Source organism: Pteronotus mesoamericanus, unplaced genomic scaffold (genome assembly GCF_021234165.1).
Source record: "Pteronotus mesoamericanus isolate MK-2021 breed Mesoamerican mustached bat unplaced genomic scaffold, CSHL_Meso_final contig_169, whole genome shotgun sequence".
In the NCBI taxonomy this organism is placed as follows: Eukaryota; Metazoa; Chordata; class Mammalia; order Chiroptera; family Mormoopidae; genus Pteronotus; species Pteronotus mesoamericanus.
The window spans coordinates 15,232,838-15,249,104 of NW_026555068.1; the positions used below are offsets into that span (position 1 = coordinate 15,232,838).

The 16,267-nt window shown below is 33.7% G+C and overlaps 1 protein-coding gene across 2 annotated transcripts in view; it reads right to left on the reverse strand.

Moving 5' to 3' along the window:
• Positions 1-11,188: 11,188 nt before the first annotated feature.
• The window catches only part of LOC129064854 (rho GTPase-activating protein 7-like), an 88,046-nt gene continuing 82,967 nt past the window's right edge, over positions 11,189-16,267 (reverse strand). For both annotated transcript variants that reach the window (XM_054566099.1, XM_054566100.1), the window contains exon 4: positions 11,189-11,378. In XM_054566099.1, coding sequence (XP_054422074.1) covers positions 11,223-11,378 — 156 coding nt within the window. In that variant the 3' untranslated portion in view covers positions 11,189-11,222. The remainder of the gene's footprint in view (positions 11,379-16,267) is intronic.

Consider the following 16,267-nt stretch of genomic DNA (forward strand, 5'->3'; position numbering starts at 1 on the left):
TGCATTAAACGGGTTAAAACCCCCAGGAAAGTAAGTGTGTGTATATATATATGTCAGCTCCAAAATATTAGGAAATATTTGTAACTAGAATACTTGGTAGGGCGACTTGCAGATTTTTAATAATCTTCTAATATTTTCACCTGCATGAATACTGAAAAAATCGAAATCACACTCTATGCCTGCTCCAAGGAAGAGCACCCCAAAGAAGAAAGTCATTCCCATGTAGCAATAGTGGCGTCTTCCAGGAGAAGAGAATGCTTTGGGAGGAACTGATCGTGTGAATTCTTAAGCTTAATGCCTATGCAGTGGATGATACCTTCTCTTACAGAGAATATGGACAGCATTTACACAGTAAATATTCAACCTTGCATGTGATAATTTACCTGTTTTCTTAATAGTAAAAGAAAAACCAACCAACCAACAACGGGGTACTACTGCCAGTGAAATAAGGCAAAGCTGTGGAGAACCCTCTAAAGACGTGCAATCCTTCAGCCCCGCCCATATCAAACAATATGTCAAATTGTTTAATTCTACTTAGCCATAGATTCCAACAGAAATAAACAAAGACAAATAAATATTTCCTAAAGGTAGTTGGCCTTACTGTTATCCTATGCATTTACTGTGCAATATGTATTTTGATAGCATTGCAAGTCCTGAAAGATCCTCTGAAAAACTTAACTTCTTAAAGTTCCTGTAAAGTCTTTTAAAACATTGCAGGCACAAATCTTAAATAGGTGACTTATAATGATAAAAATGTGAATTTATATAAACCTAAATCGCCTCAAATTGTGGATCCCTTATTTTGTGTGTGATGTGATATGAAATTTGACCAGAAGATGGCAGCATTCTGAAAGAAAAAAGAAACAACAGGAAGGAAAACATGAAAAAAAAAAAAGCAAGATAATGTAATTACCATGCTTTTTTCCTCTTCAAAGTTTTGACAACACTTTTTAAATTAGAGTCAATCTGTTTTTGGATATTATCTTTTTCAAGGTGTAAGATGTCCTTACTTTTTCCTCCAAAATAACTCAGTAATTTTAAGAGCCTAACTGTGCTATTGTTTTTACCGCCCCCGCCCCACACCCCTCACTGCAAAGTCCTTTGAAAAATCCAACAATTATCTAAAGGCTACAGAATTTTAATCAGTGGTATAATTTTTTCTTGGAATAAAACATAATATTTGAAAATAATATATATGGTAATAAAATTTATGATCCAAAAAGACACTTAAGTGTGTTAGGTTTTTTCTCCAAAATATCTGTTTGAGGTGGAGAAATTGTTCTTGTGCACTGTAAAATGCACTGTACAGAAACACAATTTAAAAACATGAAGTTATTCTTCCATGGAGAATATAAAGATCACATGTAAATAAATCAATTTTATCTGTTTACAAACCTTTAGAACTTCTGTGCTCTTATCTGAAATCTATTTTTAAATTCATTCATTTGATTACATGTTTTTCTTTGTTTATAACAACACTGAAAGTCCTTAATTAGGCAGAAAAAGTAACAGAACTTCCTTTATATGTCTAACTTACTAACAACTTGAATTGAAAAGATGCCCAGGGGAGCATATAGCTCATGTCCTTGTAATGCCTCTTCCAATTTATGCAGCAAATAGAATTATGGATAATCCACTATAATAATATTCTTTTAACCTGTTAAGAAGTAATGTTGTTTATTCTGCGTCTGAAGTATAGAATGTAATGATCTAGACCAGCAGAACCCCGTACCTGGGCTAAGCCGAGTTGCTCTGATCAAGTCTGCTTTGTCTCACACTGTTTTCTATTTCTTATTGTCCCTTAGGTAATAAGAACTTAGAGTTGGGGACTCGGCGGTGAAGGAGCTTTGGGAGAGAGTATGCTGCCCTAGCAGCAGTGGGGTTCTGGGGCAGCTTCACTGGAAGGTTCTTGGAAATAAAGTAGACGTATATCAGAGGCTGCCGGGACTCACACACAAACAATTTTAAAACATTTTACTCATTCATATAATTTCTTTTTGTCTAGGATTTCAACAAAGTTTAAGCTGTGGATTAATCAAAGATCTTAATCAGAAGGCCAATATATAAAAGAGATAAAAGTCACTACGATCAGCGGGGACAGGCGGAGGAAAGCAGTTCCGGGGTGGGGGGAGTGCCCCGCAGCGCACAGCCTGAGTAACACTGATTTTTCAGTTCTTATTGTCTGTTTGATTCCCTGCATTTCACATTATGAATAATTTGCTAAATGCCCATTCAGTAAGTTACTCTTGTATTTATACATGTATAGGACCTTCAAAATGAAGCAACAGAACAACAACAAAATAAAATGTATAAAGCAATCCACGGTAAAGAAAAAAGTACTGGAGGCCTTTGAATGAACACTAACTGATTTTCCTTTGAAGGATTTTACTAACCCAGAAGTCACCTGCATTACAAGTCGTTAAAGTGGGAAGAAGAAAGAATCACTAAGAAAATGACAGTGGCAACGATAATCTACATAATATGAACTATTGATTTAAAGAAACTAGCATATAAAATGGTCAGTAAATACTCAGAATATTCAAGAATATTGGTATTTTTCAAGTGATGGTGTCTTAGGACACCATGAAGATGAAGAGAAAACAATTCCCTTACTTTCACACTCTGGTTACATACCTAACTCTTTTGGATGTGTGATACTCAGAATACTCCAGTACTTGGTTGATATTTCTATTTTTTTCATTTATAAATCTGGCATGTGATCAACAGCTTAAAACTATAATCAAGAAGATCTTCTCTGTAAATTGTATAACTGCCATTGAGTATTCACATGCAATCCCTGTTTAAACATTTCAACTGACTTCAACTGTCTTTACATAGTAGGTATAGAGGTCATCAAATACCAGGGGAAGAATTAATTCTCAAAGAATCAACATAGAGTAGAAAAAGTGGAAACATATTGAATATATAATTAGAATTTGGGGATAACTAGGTTTGAAAGGAAGAAAGTGAGGCTTCTGTGAAAGTGGCTTACTGGTTATTATTATTTCTCAGTGCTGTGAATTATATTCTTGGTTGCTGTGATGTGGCATGCTGTTGGCTTGCCATTTTGCATTGCCCAGAAATAACTGGAAGTTGTTATTTCTCTTGGATGAAAATGTGAACTGAATTCAAGCAGTTACATCAGCACATGGAAAAATTAAAATTTTCTCATTGTAACGCTGATAGCATATAAAAGTACTACTCATACACCCAAATCCTAGGTTGCAGGAATGGTTAATAAATTCCTTTTTGTCCTAAGAGAATCTATTCAATTTTAACTCATCATTCATATATGTTCCATTTTCCCTGTCTTTCTTTTGGTTTCAGGAATTCTGCTCCAGACATCTAATTAACAGTATTGTTTTAAACTAGACACAAACAAGATAGAAAAACAATTTTGTCAACTCCAAAAAAATTATTTAAATACCACGTGTTCATCACTTGAAAACATTAAGGATCGGTATATCTGGGTACAGATTATCCTTTTCTTGGCAAAATGAAACTTCAAGATTTAACATGAACAAGTTCACATGAGGAGGTCATTGTGGAGATTGAAAAACCCATTCTTAACAGTAGGGTCATGAATTAACATGTAATAAATGGAAACAGATGCAGTATCTTCCAACACAAGAAATAACAAAATTTTGAATTTATTTTGAATATAAAAGCAAATGGCTATGAAAATATTTCCATTTTTCAAAGCCCTAGGCTAATGAATTACATATTTATTTATTATTTCAAACCTAGAATCTAGAAATGAAATCCTCTATGCTTCAGAATCATAGACTTCTAAGAAATATCTCATTATAATTATCGCAGAATCATTTCTTTTTTAGAAACATTTTCTTTCAGCTTTCCGGTGACTCAGTTTTTCTTAAAAAAAGCAATAAATTTTGTCTCATTTTTCTTTCTTATAAACTATGAGGACCTTAGTGAAAAAAGAAATACTTCTTTAAAAATCCACATAGTTTAATGTTATTACTTAGCTATATCATAGTTGAATTGCCACATTAAAAAACATTACAATCAAAGGCATTTTTCTAAGACCATTACATTTTTGTTTGCATTTGCTGTAAACTGTACTATTTTAATTTTTTGATGTTCCATAGGAAATTACTAAACATTCTTTAAGAATTCTGTGTACTGGTATTTCCTTTACTATACTATTTTCTTCAAGTTCTACATGTGACATTATGAAATGCTATTTTAAGTTCTAGTAGATTTTATATGGGTTGGTCAAAAAGTTCATTTTTTTTTTCTGTACAATGGTTCTAGCAGTGCTTAGTTGTCTTTACTTCATCCACAACAATTTTGTTAAGTTGTATTGTGTGACAGTTGTCATATCAATGTGCATTTTAAAAAACTTATTAAAATTGGTAAATTTTTGTGCAGCCACTTTAATATTGAAGATGGGAGGAAATACACAACATTTTGGTATATTATTCTTCAATATTTCAAGAAAGGTAAAGATGCAACTGAAACACAAAAAAAATTTGTGCAGTGTATGGAGAAAGTGCTATGACTGATCAAATGTGTCAAAAGTGGTTTGTGAAGTTTCCTGGTACTGTTGACATTTGGCTAAGTAATTTTTTGCTGTGGGGCTGTCTTATGAATTGGAAGATGTTTAGCTGCACCTCTGGCCTCTACCCACCAGAAGCCAATAGCAGGAGTTAGATGACATATTCAAAATATCCAAATCAATAAAATTATTGGTAAAAATTAAAAATGTGTCTTTTACAGAAAAAACATAATGGACTTTTTGGCCATCCTAATATATTACCTTGCATTTTTTCAAAGACTTCAGAAAAGGGAGTATTTTCAGTCCCTATTGGTAAAAAAGACAATGTTTTATCTCTCTGTTTTGTCTTAGATAGGGGACAACATTAGTGAATTACCAGCTTTGTTTAAAAAATTGTCTGATAAGCCTTTAAGTAAAAATACAGTGTGTAATATACTGCTAAGACAAAATAAGAGATATTATTAAGATTCTGCCTATGAATTGGCTTTTAAGTGATACTTTAAAATGATGTGAGTTGGATTCCAGCATCTGCAGGCTTATTTTCAATTTTAGTGAAGTAAATATCCCATTCAATATATTCAGTTGAATATACCATTCAGTATGCCACAAGCATACTGATTTTAGCTTGACCATGAAGCATAGCCTAATTTATTTCAAAGCGGGTACTGTGGAATCCTCTGTTAGGAAATAAACCCAAATAAAGCAATTCCTGTCAATGTGCCTGAAGTGCATTATCTGTAACAAAGATGTTTTCACATTTATCAGGTCTCCTCAGTGGAGAACTGATTCAGTCATCAGAACGTGAATAAGCATTTATTTATGGGAGGTTGTCAAGCCTTTTCAGAGTCTGATAAAGCTATTGACAGCCTCCCCACGTGCAAATTCTGGCATGCATACGAAATTTAAAATACAATATCAGAGGATTCAGGAAACTTCTAACTCCACAGATGAATTCATGGTCAAGAATTCCTTTTTGAATTTTGTGGGGCTAATTCATCATGGATTAATGTCATATTTCCAATTGTTCTTTCTATCTATCAAAGTAACTCTCTATCAAAGCAAAACTTTATGGGCTTTATAATTTTTATTTATAAGCAGCTTTCCATGGAAATCCTCATCTTACAGATTCAACAGTGAAGTTGATTATTGATTATAAACATGCCCGTTGACCTGTTCTTCTACCTTGTAGACTTTTCTCTTTTGAAATCTTTTCTCAGGTCTTTCTAAGCCTCAAATCTCTTACCCCAGATACAGACACCATCCCACTCCACACCTGGTGACAATGAATAAACCAGCACTTGAATTCATCCTGAGTAATAGCCTTATACAGAGTTAATAAATATATTATTAACATTTATTTTGAATAATAATTATATGACTATATAAGAACTTGATAAGCAAAGTCCATCAATAGACAACTGGCTAAAGATGATGTCGTGGTATACATACTCTAAGAAATATTACTCAGCTGTAGAAGAATGAACTCTTACCATTTGCGACAACATGGATGGGCCTAGAGGGTTTTATGCTCAATGAAATAGGACAGACTGAAGAAGACAAGTACCATGTGATTTCACTTGCATGTGAAATCTAAGAAACAAAATAAACAAACAAACAAACAAACAAAAATCAGAAACAACCTCATAGATACAGAGAATAAATTGATGGTTGCCAGACAGGAGGGGATTTGGGAGGAGAGGCTGGATATAAAGGGAAGGGGTTAAGAAGTAGAAATTGGCAGTTACAGAATAGTCACAGGGATGCAAAATATAGTACAGAGAATACTATATTTTAATAATATAATAAATATTATTATATATTTATTAATTTTAAATATATAAATTATATATATTTATTATATAATATTATATAATAATATTTATAAATAATATAGTAAATAATATTGTAATAACTATCTGTGGTGCCAGATGGGTACTAGACCTATTGGGGGAATCACTTTGTAAGTTAAATAAATGTGTAACTACTATGTTGTACACCTGAAAGTAATATAATATTGAATGCCCACTGCAATTGAAAAATAAAAAATTAAAAAAGGAACTTCATCATTACTAATTTGGTTTTATTGAAAATTTAAATGGTTAAGAATTATTCCACATGGAATTCTGAAAAATAACCTCAGAAAATATCCATTCTTTGACATTATTTTCCAAAAGCCCATATCTATGTCTATGTCTATATCTATCTATATCTATATAATGTGGTGTATATATATATGTGTGTATATATATACATATATACACATACACATATATGCATATTTAATCTAATCACATAGATATATTTATGTAAACACATACAAAAAACTGTGGTAGACGAATGATTTAGAAGATGATGTTAAAATCACATAACCTATGTCATGTTCTGATGAATGAGCCACTGTTCTTCATTCTTTAGTGAAACTGTTCTTGTGTACCTTGAGAATTCAAACACCAGTAATATTTGTTTCTGATATAACAATACTTCAAACCAGTTTATACTGGTCCTGAAGCCAGGTTAATGGCATGTCAATGTCTGTGTAAATAAAGCAGCGTCAGGTTGGCTGTGGCCATGGAGTCTTGTGCCGGGATTTAATCTGAAACCCTCTTTAATGGAGCTGGCGGTCTCTGGTAGTCTCTGGCGGTGCGCCCTCCGGCCGGCCCTGAGCTCCTGCTCCCCCGTGATCTAATGTTTCCCCTTCATCTCTCTCATCGCTATTTTGGTGGTGATGATGAAAAGATTAGGGGTGGAGTTCAAGCTACTGTTACCACCTTCAGCTGGAATAAGATGTATTTTTTTTAACCTGGTAGCAATTATAATAATGAAGGTTAATAACTTCTGCTGTTTTTGATGTCTTCCACTATTTTATAATTCCAGTATTCAATACATTCTGATATGAATGCCAGTACATCACAACCCTGATTTGGAGAGCTTAGGATATGCTCAAAGCTACTCTGTCTAGCTGGGTTCCAACATGCCCAAATGATTGAGGGCCTCATTTGGTATTAGATTTCTCTGTATCACAAGGAAACGAAAGGAGTTTCTGTGGGTGGGGAGGGGAATTTAGACTAAATTAAAAACAGATATTGCTCTTAATGATGCACTCAGTTATCCTACACCGCTAGACTCTCCCTGTTACTTATTTTACAAAATAAAATACGTTGTTTTTCTTGTTGAGTACTTAGTCTCTTTTTTCATAAGTTTATGATTAATAGTGATTTTGTGAATACCTACACTTATCCCTATCTTTAGGAAAAACAACAATAGCAAGAACAATGAAACATCTGGGGTTTTAGTGCTCTGCTTTAAAGTCTTTCATGGAACAACTCTGTATCAGTTAATACAGGACCAATACAAGCAACTTAACCCCGTGGTCAGACAGATGTCAGCATAGTGAATTGAAGCACTTTAACATAAACTGATATGACTGCTCACGGGTCGTTTGCAGAAGTGTCTAGTATGAAGGCTGTTATAAGACTCCCTCAAGGGAATAAAGCAAAGAATTTAGGAGAAAAATTGATGAACTTTTTGACATGAAGAACTAGATCTCTTTTTTCCAAATGTGTATGGTTTTTTTTTGTAGTGGATTATCCTACCTTTTAACTTTTCAATTTTTGTGTGAAATAGATCATAAATCTACTTTCACCTTCGATTTTCAGCATGATATACATGGATACATACATGAGGGTGGGCAAAAGTAGGTTTCCAGTTGTGAGTACTCAAATCACAGAGTTTATTCTTATTAACCTACTTTTATATATCCTTGTGTTTTCATATAGTATGAAAAATCTGAAGATTACTCATTGATCTCATTTTAATAATAAATATAAAAGAAGAAATCTTATTGAAAAATAAGTACTTAGAAACCCAGAGACCTTACAACGCAAGAGGAAAGCCAAATATTTCTGGTAGTTAGTCACCGTTATAAATAGACTTCATAGCAGCAAATCAAATATAACATTAAATAATTCTGAAATGAAAATAAGCATTCTACAAAATGTGTCATTATGGAGCAGAAGGTTAGTTCATTGTATGTGGATGTTAGAAGTAGATGTTTTTAGAATTTAATGTTTCTACTTAACAATAAAGTTGAAATTTTAGTTCATGTTGAAAAACAGCATTGTAGGTTACCATAATTTTTCCTCATTTCACAAATTAGCCAGATTGCCACTATACCTCATTTATTCCCTAAGATGCAAATGGAAGGAAAAAGTATCTGTTTAATCTCTCACATAGGTAAAAATTTTCATTCTAATATTTTAATCCAGGCACAACTAGGAACATAAACTTAATCTATAGCCCCTAAGCTATTTTCAAATTGTAGTAAAAAGGGAGTGCTCAAAAGAATAACAATACCAATAACAACAAAAAATAAAATGCAAACACAAATTAAAACAACACTTCTCCCCCCAAACAAAAGCCTGTTTTTTCATGCTACTTTCATTATTGGCCATTTTCTTTCAGAAATTTCCTAAAAGTCAGTTGCATTTAACAGTGGAGTGTTTTTTTCTCCCCCTGGGTACTTTCATGGCTGGCTAGAGAATTTTGCAAAATCCAGGTTGGATGGAGTTGCATGTCTAGTTGTCTAGCTCTACCTGTGGGGTTAGTCTAGATGTGGTAAGCAGTCTTGGGTTGTCTTTAAGTGTAATGCTGTGTTACATATTGATTCTCACTGCTTACTGTTTAATGAGTGTGGCATCACCATGAAGTTGTGATTGTGTGTCCAGGTGACAATTCACAGCTAAATAGCTGACTACATAGTCACATCTGATTTCGTTCAGAGTTGGTAACTTATCAGTAAATATTTGACTTGCGGTGCATGAAAAAATACGTTTCTGTTCAATAATTGGTTTTAAGGATTTTTTCATTTTGCTTGTAGGGTGAATAGTTTGGTCAACTGATAAGGCAAAACATGAAAAATTTGATTAAGAACTCATCATAAAATACTCTAATGGATGAAAGTTTTGGGAAAACTGATGGCTTTATGTTTTTCATTCTAAAACTTTACCAAAGATGGTTACCATAAAAAAATAATATCTATACTTTAATAGAACTATAGCGACCACATTTATAAACATGGGGATATTGAAGAAAAGGAACTAAGGAACTGCACACAGAGCTGTATAAATTTCAACAAATTATAAAGTGACCACACACTAAATTATGTATGTTTCAAGGGAGAAATAGTGGGTACCAGTACAATGGTAATTATCCTTTTACTTTAGAATAATTACCACTTATTCTGATATTTATTGCATGAACATGAACTTATTGAGTGAAAAGACCTGCTTTTCAGCGTACATACCTTTATAAAGGTAATTCACCTTCTTTTTTGATTTCCTTTTTACATGTCAGTCCCATATTTGTCCCCAGTGTTCAAAAAGTCAATGCTCCAATATTTCTTAAACCTTCAAGTTAAAACTGTTGGGTGGCTTTTATCTTTTGCATTAATAAGAAAGAGGTAAAATGAGATCACCAAGTTTCATATTAAAACTTTGCATTTCAACCTTCTGTATCCATTATGAAAAATAAGAGGACCATTTCATTGAAGTCAGCTTGTTTGCACATGATATTTTTGGCCTTATTTTTCCAGTGTACCCCCAAATAGTATTGTGTAGTATGTCATTGGTTTCCTTTATTTTCAATATATACAGTGCTGTAATATGTATTGCATTTCACTGTTTATATATGTACCTCCCTTTGTTAGACTGTGAGCTGCTTAAAGACAGACAGTATGTTTTATTCTGAGTCTTTATCATCTCACATAGTGCATGGCACATAGTAGGTGTTTGATAAATATTTATTCCATCAAAATTATTTTGATATTCTTGAAAATGAATATATCTATTATATTTTAAATTCAGAATACAGTATTTTCTTTTCAGTCTTATTTCAGACTTGCTTTTTATTTTAAAGGCAGGCAAACAAGGAATCCAAACTTTTTTCTCTGTGTTAAGCTAACATGGGCATTTAAAAAAATAATACGACACTATGATTTTCACTAAACTAGGAAAGGTTATTTTGGAGCTGCAGGGACTTTAGATATTTGAAGTAGTAATTACTTCCTCCATAAATGTTACCTTTTAGAGTCAAATACTGCTTTTCTGTTGCAGCTCAAGTTTTTACTTAAAGGAAAATGTCTTTTATTCACAGTTCACCATGTTATAATATTGCATGTGGTAATTCTCCTTTTCATTTGTTTTGGTAGCATTTTAAAGTCAATGAAGCATCATAATGATAATGATAGTAGCTTACATTTATTCAGTATTTATTCTGCGCCAAGAATTTCACTAAGCACTTTACATGAGCTAGGTCATTTAATACCTACATAAAATTTATGATGTGTGTGATTTTATATCTCTCTATCTAAACTTAGAGAGGCAATTTTCCAACTGATAAGTAGTATGGTCAAGAAAGTAATGCAGGGAGAGCCATCTTCAGATTTTACATTCTTAGTTCTTTAAGGTTCTGAGTGTCTAGCAACAACATGTAATACCATATCTGGCATAACTCTAGAATCATGAAGTACCAGTGAAGCACTTGTGTTATCGTTTATAAAATAAACAGCACGTGTTGGGTTGTACTTAAATATTATCAAGTCACTGCAACTAAAACTCCAAGAGTATTTCTTCTATACTGAATGGAAGAAATACCAATTCTTACCTTATGATAGATCATCAACACTTGATGTTGAAACTGACTGCTATCACTTATGACTTACCGTAGACTTGGGTTTGGTTCCAGAATTGGCCACTGGGGTGGAAGACGGTAGGTCAGTGGACTCGGTGTTAGAAGACAAATGTGTTGATGTCTGATTTACTGAAATGGTCTCTGTTCCACTCTCGGATCCCGATTCCAGATCCTGTTAAAAATGCACTGATATGAGGGGCGTGCGCCTTCTCTCCCCATGTCTTTCTCCCCACTACCAGTGCCTTCCACGTTTTCCTTCTCCTGGCATGCACAGGCACACTACAGAGTTGCTGACAACGGACACTGACATGTCCCCCATAATTATGCATAATTTTGTAATTACAATTTTACTCTTCAAAGGGTCTGACTTTTGAAGGCAAATATTGGAGAAAGAGGTAATATACAACTCTGGTAATTTAACAGTTGATTGTGGATTATTGGAAGGGGCCGCAGCGAGAGCTAGTTAGGGTACTGTAGTGATCAGGAGGTAGCAGCCCACAGATACTCTTACTCACTATGTGACCTTGAGTAACTCTCAATATCCCTCTTGCAGTAGGGCCATTGTAATGTCAAATGTAAAGACAGTGTTCATTTTTTCTCACCTCACTCTTTTTCTATGTTTCCATCCAACCTCCATCATGACACCTACCACAATGGACTAGAGTCACTTAGTTCATTTAGTCACCTATCACTTTACTTATCTACCACATATCAATTATATCAAATATCTATCTAATGAACTAGAAGATATTGGAGGGCACAAATTATACTTTGTCACGTGCAATTCAATCCCCTCATTTGAAAATCGATATATTAATAGTATGCACTCAGAGAATTTCATGAGGACTGAGCAAGAAACATGCAAAGTGTATGTAATGGACACAATTTTCATTAAATGTTAGTCATTACTATAAATATTGTTATTAGTAACTAGTACACAGTATGTGGCTAAGACACTTGTTGAGTGGATGCAATCACTCCTTAATCTCTCCAAAGGCCGTGTTTTCAATTTATCACAGGCTCTCTGTGTGTATACAGTGGCCTGGAAACACAGAGGAAACAGAGGGGTCAGGAGCATGGCAAAGGATGAAAATAAAGGCACTTATCACTCAAAATTTTGACCTGAGAAAAAGGTGAGTTAAATATCTTTATGTCTACTCTTTCTATATCTCAACTTTGCATGGCCCAGGATGGTCAAATATTATCTACCCTGCATCCTCATTCACTGGCTTTATGCTCTACCATTTTCTTGGTTCTTAGAATGCTCTAGCCATGCTCACTGTCTCTTAGTCCTTCTTGTACACAAGCTGGTTTCCATGGCAGGGACTGTATCCTTTCTTGTCCCCTTCCCCAGTATTTCCCTTTACTGGCTCTTTCTTGTCATTCAGATCTCAATTGAAATATCACTAACTCAGAGAAGCATCCTTTGTCATTTCAAGCTAAAGTATTCCTCCCTTACAATTTTACAGCATGTCATTCCCTCTTTTACAATCCTATCACTTTGCTTATCTACCACATATCAATATATCCATCCATTTTCTATTTGTTTGTATCTATCTATCTATCTATCTATCATCTATCTAATCTGTCTCTATCATCTATCTAAATCTATGTACCTACCTGTCTACCTATCCACTATCTCTTTTTCTAATCTTTTTCTGTCTTCCTCTGATGGAATCTACTTATCACAAAAGCAGGGAGTTTATATGTCTTGCTTACTGACACATTTCCCAGATCTTAGAACAGTGCCCGCATCTAGAACATACTCATTAAATATTGTTTTATGAAAGAATCACTAGACTAATAAACAGTAATATTTAACCCGGGAGGTGAAAGATCAGTACACCGACACTATAAAGACACTGATGAAAGATATTGAAAGCATAAATAAATGAAAAGATGTCCCATAATCTCTTATTTAAAGAATAAAAATGGTGAAAATGTTCACACTACACAAAGTGATCTACAGATTCAGTGCAATCTCTCCAAGTTCCAAAAATATTTTTCATAGAAATAGGAAAAACAATCCCAAAATTTGTTTGCAACCAGAAAAGACCTTAAGTGGCCAAAGCAAGTTTGAGAAATAATAAAGCTGGTAGCATTGTACTTTCTGATTTCAAGCTATATTACAAAATTATAGTGATCAAGAGTATGGTACTGGCATAAAAACAGTCACACAGACCAGTGGAATAGAAGACTAGAGAGTCCATAAATAAATACTTGCATATATGGTCAACAAATATTTAACAAGGGAATCAAGAATACTCAATGATAAAAAAAATAGTCATTTAAATAAATGCTTTTGAGAAATTTGGATAGTCAGTCACATGTAAATGAATAAATTTAGATCCCTTCTTACACCACTCACAAAGATTAACTTGAAATGAATTAAAGACTAAATGTAGGATCTGAAACAATAAAACTCCTAGAAAAAACAAGGCAGAAAAACTCCTTAACATTGGTCTTGGCAATAATTATTTGAATAAAACACCAAAAGCACAAGCAATAAAAGCAAAAATAAATGAGACATCACCAAACTAAAGATTCTGCACAGCAAAATACACAATCACAAGAATTAGAAACAACCTAAAGAACTGGAAAAAAACTTGCAGCCATATATCAAATAAGGGGTTAATATCCAAAATACATAAGAAACTCATACAATTCCATAGCAAAAAAAAAAAAAAAAAGGAAAAAAAGGGCAGAATACCTAAGTAGGCCTTTTTTTCCAAAAAAAGACGTACAAATGGCTAATAGGTACATAAAAAGATGTGCAACACCACTAATTATCAGGAAACTGCAAAAATCAAGCCACCATGAGATAATCACCTCATACCTGTTAAGAGTGACGATTATAAAAAAGACAGCAATAACGAGCGTTGGTGAGGACATGGAGAAAAGGGAAACTTGTGTACTGTTGGTGGGAATGTAAATTGGTCCAGCCACTGTGGAGAACAGCCCGGAGGTTCCTCAAAAAGTTAAAAATGGAATGATGATATGATTCAGCAATTCCACTTTTGTGTATTTATCCAAAGAAAGTGAAGTCATTACCTTGAAGAGACATTTACATCCCTGTGCTCACTGCAGTATTATTCATAGTAGCCAAGACACGGAAACAACTTCAGTGTCCACTGACATATGAATGGATAAAGAAGATGTGCCATATATATATTCATATACACACACACACACACACACACATATATATACACTCATATATAGGTACACATAATGCAATGGAATATTATAAGCATATGCATACATGTACAATAAAACCTTAGTTATAGAAAAGAAGATAATCTTGTCTCTTCTGGGAATATGATGGAACTTGAAAACATTACGCCAAGTGAAATAAGTCAGACAGAAACACAAATACTGTGCAATCTCAAAAGTGGAATCTTAAAAAAAAAAAAGCCAAACTCATAGGACAAAGTGGAATGTGGTTGCCAAGGGCTGGCAGGGGTGATGGGGAGGTGTTGGTCAGAGGGTACGAATTTCTGGTTATAAGACGTGTAAGTCCTGAGGATCTAATATTTAGCACTATAGTTAACTAGTACTGTATTGTATACTTGAAAGTTGCTAAGAGAGTAGATTTTAAATGTTCTCAACACACACAATTGTAATTCTATGAGGTGATGGCTGTGTTAACTAATTTTAATGTGGTAATGATTTCGCAATATATTAAGTGTATCAAATCACCATGTTGTACACCTTAAGTATACACCATGTTATATGTCGATTATACCTCAAAACTGTAAAAAAGTAAAGAAAAAAGTAGGATAAAAATTAAAAAGGATGCAAATGACATATACAATGATAATGAATATAAGAATGGAATATACAATCTTTAAGAATGTGTGTGTGAGTTTAAAAACACATAATCCTAATCATATTTCTCATCCCCTGAGTGATTTCAGATAAGTGGCCATATAGTCCCTTTTTGTGTGGAAAAGATGGACAACAGTTTACCATACGAGAAATATGAGTCATTAAAATTTCAGATGGAACGAATGTTAAGTGAACAGTCAGAAATAGCAGGGAATTTATTAACATAAAATGTATAGTTACATTTAGCAGGTAATTTATAAGCTATTTACATTTGACCTTTAGGTACATCAGAAATCTTTTGCATTAATTTTTCCTTCTTGTTTATGATTTGATTATAAATAACAGGGTAACCTTGTATGTTTCTGACAATACAATAATTCTGAGGTAAAATAATAAATACTTTAAAAATCAACCATTTATGTGTTTTTACTTTTTAAAGATAACACTTCGCAGCTATTCCCTGCTTCTATTTTCACCAACTCTATGTAGAAGGCAATGTATCATTATCCTTCGATAGATGATAAGGCAAGGCTTGAGGTGATTCAATTGACCAAGTTCATATTATGTGGCAGAGCTGGCACTAAAAATCAGGTCTATTTGACCCCAACTTGTTAGGCTCTGTCAATACAGCCTCCTTAAAGTCTTTACTTTATATATATATTACATACATATATATATAAATATATAAAGTTAATATATATATATTTCATCTTAAAGACATTCCTAAAGGCTCCAGCCTACATTGTGCTTTAAATATCTTATAAGTAGAACTTGCTCCATGCAGCATTTTCTCATAAGTAATCTCAAACTGAGGTCGTTGCTTCATTGTGTGTCTTGTTCTTGTTCTCCCTCCTAAGCTGTAAAGTCACAGTGCAATATGAGAATGCGGCAGAGGGAGTTTCTCTGAATCTGGGACAGTGCTTCTTGGTGGATGATCAAGGTCATAATCATTCTGTTATAATCCCATTATTCCATGGCACAATTATCAAAAGTAACGGAAAGCACCCGCGGAAAATATTTTGATGATGAGAGAGTTTTAAAATTAGCTTTAAATACCAAGGAACATCAATAAAGAACAAAGGATGACCCAAAATAAACATAGAGACCAAAAAGAGGTTTTGAGGGCTGAGGAGAGGTTTTCTTCAATTTAGCCCAGTGTCTGGTATGAATGAGAACATGGAAGAAGGAAAGGGAGTTAACAAACACCAACTTGTACTTCCTGCCAAATCTTTG